The sequence below is a fragment of the Engraulis encrasicolus genome, chromosome 1 (genome assembly GCF_034702125.1).
Source record: "Engraulis encrasicolus isolate BLACKSEA-1 chromosome 1, IST_EnEncr_1.0, whole genome shotgun sequence".
In the NCBI taxonomy this organism is placed as follows: Eukaryota; Metazoa; Chordata; class Actinopteri; order Clupeiformes; family Engraulidae; genus Engraulis; species Engraulis encrasicolus.
The window spans coordinates 53,261,323-53,269,819 of NC_085857.1; the positions used below are offsets into that span (position 1 = coordinate 53,261,323).

General features: G+C 43.3%; 1 protein-coding gene across 1 annotated transcript; it reads left to right on the forward strand.

The window, feature by feature from the left end:
* Positions 1 to 708: 708 nt before the first annotated feature.
* On the forward strand, positions 709 to 6,809 carry zgc:194981 (uncharacterized protein LOC561073 homolog). The gene is made up of 4 exons (XM_063205485.1): positions 709 to 758; positions 5,240 to 5,454; positions 6,151 to 6,267; positions 6,708 to 6,809. The coding sequence occupies exons 2-4, from the start codon at positions 5,254 to 5,256 to the stop codon at positions 6,792 to 6,794; spliced, it is 405 nt and encodes a 134-aa protein (XP_063061555.1). The 5' UTR covers positions 709 to 758; positions 5,240 to 5,253; the 3' UTR covers positions 6,795 to 6,809.
* Positions 6,810 to 8,497: the final 1,688 nt, after the last annotated feature.

Below are 8,497 nucleotides of genomic sequence, written 5' to 3' on the forward strand. Positions count from 1 at the left end.
ATTGGACTGGTGTGTGATATAATGCTCTTCAGTAAAACAACCATGTTTTATGTTTATTATCTAACTTCTAAGTGTGTTGTATATTTGCACTGTAACAACAAATGTTTTTTGTTTTGCACATGTGAAAGGTAATATTGCTGTAATGATTTTTTTTTTATTGCATCATGAGTACGGCTGTAAATAAAATTGGACTAAGGCCTTCATATTTCTATGGAAAATTGAGCGTTCGATGTTATACATAGCATAATGTACAGTATGTGTAAACTATAAGTGTATAGAGAGGCTGATATCATCATTCACTTCATCTATGGATAATCATTGGAAATAAATGCTTCAATAAAAGTGTTCAATATAGGCCTAAGTGTAATCGTAAATAAAAACCAATGTTTCATTTGAGGGTTTGACTTTTTTATTACTCTAAAAGTCAATAATAAAATTGCTCCAAAAGTCAAGATTTTAATGTGTGTGGAATGTGTGTTTATGCCTGTCCTAACTTCAATAGCATCAAGTGAATGGGCCTCAAGTTCAACATTTAAACCAGAAATGAAATTTTGGACATCACAAACGGATTTTTTTCTTCTGGCATAACCAGCTTCTATGAGTAATACATTTCCCATCATAGAGTGCTATTTGGGTCATGTGATCGGGCACAGCCAATTACATACAGCAGAGACGGAGCAAGGGAGAGAGGGAGCAGTAATGCTTAGATCATGTGACCAGGAAACCTGCAGACAAAAACAAGCAGAGGAAAAGAGAGGGTGAGTGAGAGAGAGAGAGAGAGAGAGAGAGAGAGAGAGAGAGAGAGAGAGAGAGAGAGAGAGAGAGAGAGAGAGAGAGAGGTGCTGGCTGTTTCACTGTATATGAAAAAGAGAGGGCGTGAGACAGTGCAGAGGGAGTGTGTGAGAGAGAGGGAGAGCTGTGTGCGAAAGAAGGAGAAGGGAGGGAGGGAGGAAGGAAGAGACAGACATAGACCTAGAGGGGAGGAGTAGAGCGTTGTGCACTGCACACAGTCCTGAGCTGTGCCGAGAAGGAAAGAGGGAGAGAGCAGCGTGTATGCAGACCTGTGCTGTTCAGAGAACGAAAGAGAGAGAGGAAGAGAGAGGGAAGGAGAAGAAGAGGAGGGAGCGAGAGAGAGAGAGACAGATTGAGAGAGGGGAGGAGAAGAAGAGGAGAGGGGTGCGTTTGTGTGAAAGAGAGAGAGAGAGAGAGAGAATTGCAGAGCTGAGCTGTACAGAGGAAGGAAGATAGAGAGGGAGAGGGATTGAGAGAGGGGAGGAGAGGAAGAGGAAAGCGGTGTGTATGCAGACCTGATCCCTACAGAGAAGATGGAGGAACCTCTCCCAGCCACACACAGCTGAGCGGCACGGACACAACACACACACACACACACGGACACGGACACGTACACGTACACTCTCTCTACAATCAGCGCAGCTGACAACGGGTAGGAGACCGGTGTGTGTGCGCGTGTGCGTGTATGTGATGAAGAGAAAGAGGGGGGAGAGAGACGTGAGTCTGTGTGTGTGTGTGCATGCATGTGGGCGTGGATCTCTGAGTAACAGAATAGGTGTCTGTGTGTGTGTGTGTGTGTGTGTCTCAAGTGGTTCAGTGAAAGACAGAATGTGTGTGTAAGAGAAAACAGTGTGTGTGTGTGTGTGTGCGTGCATGTGGGCGTGGATCTCTGAGTAACAGAATAGGTGTGTGTGTGTGTGTGTCTCAAGTGGTTCAGTGAAAGACAGAATGTGTGTGTAAGAGAAAACAGTGTGTGTGTGTGTGTGTGTGTGTGTGTGTGTGTGTGTGTGTGTGTGTGTGTGTGTGTGTGTGTGTGTGTGTGTGTGTGTGTGTGTGTGTGTGTGTGTGTGTGTGTGTGTGTGTGTGTGTGTGTACACATGCTTGTGGACACTGATGCATGAAAGACAGAAAGTGGGAGTATGTGCATGCCCTCAGTGTGTACGTGCGTGTGTGAAAGCATGCATGTGTGTGTCCAAGCAACGTGCATATAGGTGATGGACAGAGCGAAGCCATGTGTCTGAGGTGTATTTTGTTCATCTTCTTCTTCTTTTTCAACCATCCTTCTTTCCCATTCCTCCCTCTCCTTCACGCCCTCTCTTTCTCTGCTCCTTTCTTTCTCGCTGTCCAGCCCTCTCTGTCTTTGACCATGTTTCTCAATTACCTTTTGTCTGTATGTACGTATGTACAGGGAAGCAGGGGGGGGAGGGTGGCAAAGGGGTCAGTCGTCCCGGGGTGGTGGGGGGTGAGGGCAGCATTCAGAATAGGGTTCCCATTGCATATTGGAATGGGGTGGGGCAAAAGCTGTCAGCCACCCTGTATATACCTGGATAGTATAGTATTTGGGTCAGTGACGTTTGAGCAGTAGCACACGTCAGGGTGGCACAATGACAACCAGTGCCACTATTGTGTGGACTTTTGTTTGTTTGTTTGTTTGTTTTAGTGGAATATCTAAGAAGCATATTCATGGCAGCATATCAACCACCAATAACTAAATACTTCATGGGCATTAGATGCTGTTGCACCACCTGAAGTCTGAGCCCCCCAAAAATGGTCTTTGACCCATCTACTACATGTTACCTTTTAGAATAGCATAGATCAGGGGTGTCAAGCTCAAATTCACAGGGGGCCAAAATCTAAATCTGGGATGAACTCGCGGGCCGAATTCAATGTTTATTCAAAATTTGCACTGAAATTGTGCATGCAGTACTGCCGCTTAGGCAAATAATACATTCCCATTATTGGGCCTCCTACTTTTGTGTGCTAGTATGTGCTTGATACACCAGTCTGGAGGCTCTCATAATTCTTGTGATGCACAAAATGTTGCCTCCAAGTCATATTTTCTATATCGTCGGCTTGCTACCAAAACCGCCTAAGTCCGATTTTGGGGTTTTTGGAAAACAGGGAAAAACAAAATTTCCTAGGGGGCGCCAAACACCAGTGGCATTTCTAGGAAATCTGAGACCCTGGGCAAAGAGCAATTGTGAGTCCCCCCTTATAATTTTGGTCAAAAGGAGATTTTTGAAGAACTTAACTCCCCTAGCACTTCTGCATCATCCTGTCATCTGTTTGTGATGCAGCTGTGGTAGGGGGGAGTAAGTTTATGTAAAAATCTCATTTCAACCAAATCCAAACTTAGGCGGTTTTGGTAGCAAGCCGACGATTTATTAATGGTGCATATGTGCCAACTGTAATACACATTTGAAATGATGTCCCGGGACAAATAAAATGGCTCCGCTGGGCTGAATTTAGATCCCAGGCCTGAGTTTGACATCCCTGGCATAGATCATAGTTGCAGCATGTGATCAACTCAATCTCTCGTTTGACGCCTTCTGCAAATATTACAAAGTTGCTAGTGTCAGCTTCCAGCATAGTAGGACAAACACAGCTATAAGAATCCTGAATATCCTGATGTGACATTACATTACATTACATTTGACAAACACCTTTAGTCAAAGTGACTTACAATCGAGGACATCATAGCCTACATTCCAGATACAAAGTGCACAGGAAATATACAGAAAAGTGAATGCAGATGCCAGGTAGGCCTAGAGTTTGGGTTTTTTTTTTTTCAAGTAGAAAATGGTTAAGGCCAGTGAAACTCATCCTGAAAGAATAATAATTCATATTGTTTTCTGTCAAGCAAAGAGCTGAAAACGGTTCCAAAGAGAAGAGAGAGAGAAAGTGGAGAGAAACTGCTAAAATATTACTCAATTCACCTTGAAATAGTCGAATTGCCTGACATCAGGTTTTCCACCTGCTATTGAGTAGCCTATCACTTGCTCTTATTATTACCTTCGCCAGAAGGTTATGTTTTGACCGCCGTGTATTTATTTATTTGTGAATATGTTTGTTTGTACTTCGTATAACTCAGTCAAAACTGAGCCGATTTTTATGAAATTTAGTGGGATGATTGGTCATGACCCAAGGAACAATCGATTACTTTTTGGGAGTGATTGGGTCAAAGGTCAAAGGTCAAGGTCACGGTCACGAAAAGGTCAAAAACGTAAATTGAGCCGATTTTTATGAAATTTAGTGGGATGATTGGTCATGACCCAAGGAACAATCGATTACCTTTTGGGAGTGATTGGGTCAAAGGTCAAGGTCAAGGTCACGAAAAGGTCAAAAACGTACATTGAGCCGATTTTTATGAAATTTACTGGGATGATTGGTCATGACCCAAGGAACAATCGATTACTTTTTGGGAGTGATTGGGTCAAAGGTCAAGGTCAAGGTCACGAAAAGGTCAAAAACATTTTTCTTTGCCAAGCACTATATGCCAGAACAACGTGTGCATGCTGAATTGAATAAGAGGTCAAGACTGGGCCAAAAATGTAATATTACGATATTCCGGTCCGATTTCAATGAAACTAACACCAAAATTTGGAGAATGTTATGCCCCACACTCTGAAGATGGCCAGAAAAAAAAAGTGGCGTAGGCGAAGGTTTGCGCTCTACCGAGTGCCCATTCTAGTTCTATGAATGCATTTCGCTAAAATACATGGAAACTTTACTGTCAATTATGCATGATTTCTTTATTATTATCCTCATAAAATGCATGATCTGTAATGACGTGTGTGTTTTTTAAAGGTATTTTACATATTTAGGTCTTTTAGACTTTATGAGTGACAGGACAGTTCGAGAGAGACAGGAAACGTGTCTGGGAGAGAAAGACGGGGAAGGGTCGTCAAAGGACCCGGGCTGGAATCGAACCCGGGTCGGCTGCGTAGCACACGAGGGCCGCAATGGCTTGTGTATATACAGAAAATGGTTCAGTTTCAGCTTCAGAATTTTGCCTAGAAACATGGATTTAGAATTCTGTAACAGTGATTTGTCTTGTCAATGGGAAACTGTCAGACAACTGACAAGTCATAAGGGCTTGTGCATACCGACTGTCAGCAGGGGGCAGCGAGAAGACTGCGGCCTTTCTTAAAAAGCCGACTTGATGAAGTCATCGACTAACCTTCCTTCTTTCCTTCCTTCCCTACCTACCTCAAAGTTTACTTATCCACTCACCTTCCTTCGTTTCCATGCTTCCTTCCTTAACTCATTGACTGCCAGTCATTTTCATAAGAGAGTAACCCAGATTGCCAGAGCCTTTTCAGCGTTTCCTTGCTTCCTTCCTCAAGAAGCCCACTGAATGACTAAGTCATCGACTTACCTTCCTAAGTTTCTTCTTTCCTTCCCTACCTACCTAATAACCAAGTTATCGACTCACCTTCCTTCCTAGGTTTGTTAACATCGATGGGCAAGATGTCGTACCTGCGGGGTCTCCTGGCCGTGGTTGTCGTGGCAACGGTAGCCGCGGTGTTGGGTGACGAGATGACGCAGCTCTACAGTCCTGACGTGGTCGAGGCGGCGGAGTTCGCTGTGGCCTTCCAGAACCGCATCAGCAACTATCCCTACGCCTACAAGCTGATGTCCATACTCTCTGGAACATCACAGGTGTGTGTGTGTGTGTGTGTTTCCCCACCAGTCACTGTGGCAGGTAGATTCTAAAATCTACCAGTTACACACAATTTTCACCAGTCACCATTTTCTACAGTTCATATTCAACCGTTCCAAACACTGTAATGCCAAGTAAGATCATTAGGTCATAAATTCAGTTATTGTGATGTCAGGAACTCTTTTCATAACCAATTTGCTTAAACCTTTGATGTTGGATGCCGCGTATAATTCAGCACTAACCTGGACGGCAATAGAACATTTTCACAAGTCAAGGTGACTGGTGGGTTGACATATTTCACCTGCCAAAGGCCAAATTCACCCGTCATTGGCAGGTAGACGGGTGCTTATTTCCATCCATGGTGTGTGTGTGTGTGTGTGTGTGTACCCCTGATGTGAATACTCTCTGGCATATCACAGGTGCGTACGTGTGTGTGTGTGCTGTTTTCTTTGTGTGGAATTAGAAATTAGCATCCTTAAATATAGTGTTATACATCTGATCGAGCACAGCTGAGCACATGTGTCCTGAGTGGCCATGAATAAACATTCTCAATGTTTAAGTTTAATGCTTTATTTTGCTGATTATTCTAGTTCTGTGGGACTTGACGCCACCCCCCAAGACAGTTTGCGCCCTATGCCTAGCGTATGCCTGGCCTTGTGTTTGTGTGTGTGTGTGTTTGCGTGTGTGTGTTCCAGATCTACCCCCCGGCCAGGCTGAAGTATGAGATGATGGTGAAGGTGGGAGAGACGCTCTGTAAGAACGCCGGCAAAGTCAACCTGACCGACTGCAAACTACGCGCACCCAACACAGAGGTCTGTAGTGTGTGTGTGTGTGTGTGTGTGCGTGCGTGCGTGCGTGCGTGTGTGTATGTGTGTGTGTGTGTGTGTGTGTGTGTGTGTGTGTGTGAATGACAGACATAGAGAGAGAGAGAGAGAGAGAGAGAGAGAGACAGAGACAGAGAGATTAGGTCAGGTGTATGTATGTATCTTGGAAAGTCAACCTGACCGACTGCAAACTATGTGTACTGTAGGTGTGTGTGTGTGTGTGTGCATGTGCATTTCCCATCTTGTCTCCTGATTACTTACACCTTATTTCCTCCTAAGGCAACAGACCATGATGTGTGTGTGTGTGTGTGTGTGTGTGTGTGTGTGTGTGTGTGTGTGTGTGTGTGTGTGTGTGTGTGTGTGTGTGTGTGTGTGTGTGTGTGTGTGTGTGTGTGTGTGTGTGTGTGTGTGTGTGTCGCCCCCTACAGACTATGACGTGCCAGTTTGTGGTGCTGGGTGTTCCCAACGCAGCCTTCCCCAGCAACAGCTACCTGCTCTCCAACAAGTGCAACTGAACACACACACAAAGACAGACAGACAGACAGCTACCTGCTCTACAAGAAGTGAAACTGAACACACACACACAGGCACACATACACACACACACACACACACACACACAGACACACACAGCTACCTGCTCTCCAACAAGTGCAACTGAACACACACACACACACACACACACACACACACACACACACACACACACACACACACACACACACACACACACACACACACACACACACACACACACACACACACACACAGTGTGGGGTTGTGCTACATGCAAACGCCAAATCTGAGTTTTCAAAAAAAAAAAAGAAACATCCACTTCCGTCGAAGTTTGTATAAAGAATCATTTTCAAAGGCAAAACAAATCCCTGTTTGTGTGTTTTATAAATGTCAGCTAATCTATAAAAAGGACCTTCTGTTTAGAAACACACGCTGCTATTATGCGCTTTCATTAGTCCCGCAACTCCTTATCCTTCTCCTTTTCACGGCATCCCTCTGTCTGCACACCTCTACCCCCATCCTGCTGTCTGTCCATCACGTCTCTCTATCTGTTCATCTCTCTCTGTCTTTATTCTATCTCTTTGCTAAGAAGCACACACTGTTGTTATGCTCTTTATTAGTCACACACCTCTACGTTTGTACGCCATCCCTCTATCCCTCTCTCCACACACCTCCTTCATCCCTTCCTTTCCACACCTCCCTCTTCCATACACCATGCCTCTATCCCTCTCTAGTTATCCTTCTTTCCATTCACCTGCCCCTTCTATCTTTACCTTCATTTCCACATCTCTTTCCCTCTACCCCTTCTCTCTGTCGATCCTTCTCTGCATACCCCACTCTGTCTTTATTTTATCTATCTATCTATCTATCTATCTATCTATCTATCTTTAGAGACTTGAATCCCTCACAGTGCTTTTGTGTTCGTGGTAGCACTCATGTCAGGGAGTTTCGGTAGCTGATGCTAAATGTATTATATGTTAAAGAAAGTGTTACATTTATTATATTCACACACATTAGGATCATGGTCAAAGGGTGAAAGATTTATCTATTGATTTATTTATTGATTGTATTTATTTACTGACTTTCTTACTGGGGTTGTGACTTATATCGATTGATTATGATTAATCATGAATATTAAAGATCAGATCAGAACTACATCACAGTCTACATTTCAGGTAATGTGTACTGTAGGCCTATATGTTATTGTTGCTTAAAATCTTACAATAAAGTATTTAAATCTTTGCTCAAAGTCTTTCTGTTAATCACCCATTATTTTCTTGACAATTTGCTACAGGTTGAGAAAATAAGGATAATGTGAAGGTCATAATTTTGTTCATGAAGATGGCAACAATCATATGTTGTAAGAAGTTTCTGAGATCTGAAGACTTTGATTGAAGACTTCTGTACAATTAATCAAAATTGTATTGTGGTTTTCATTTTTCAGATCTCCGAGCTAATATTGTCAAGAAATAGCCTACTGTATTTCATTTGGTCTTTTTCTTTGCGAAAAGATGCACATACTCACTCCAGTGCACTGCAAAAACATTCAACATTCATTTTATTTTCAGGAGAAAAGATGAAGACAGTTATCTTGCTCTGAAACTGAAAGAAATGTTTGAATAATTGTGGTTTCAACATGGATCAAAATAATTGTGACTTTCTCATTTTGTTGCATACTGGAGCAGTACTGCATACCAGAGAT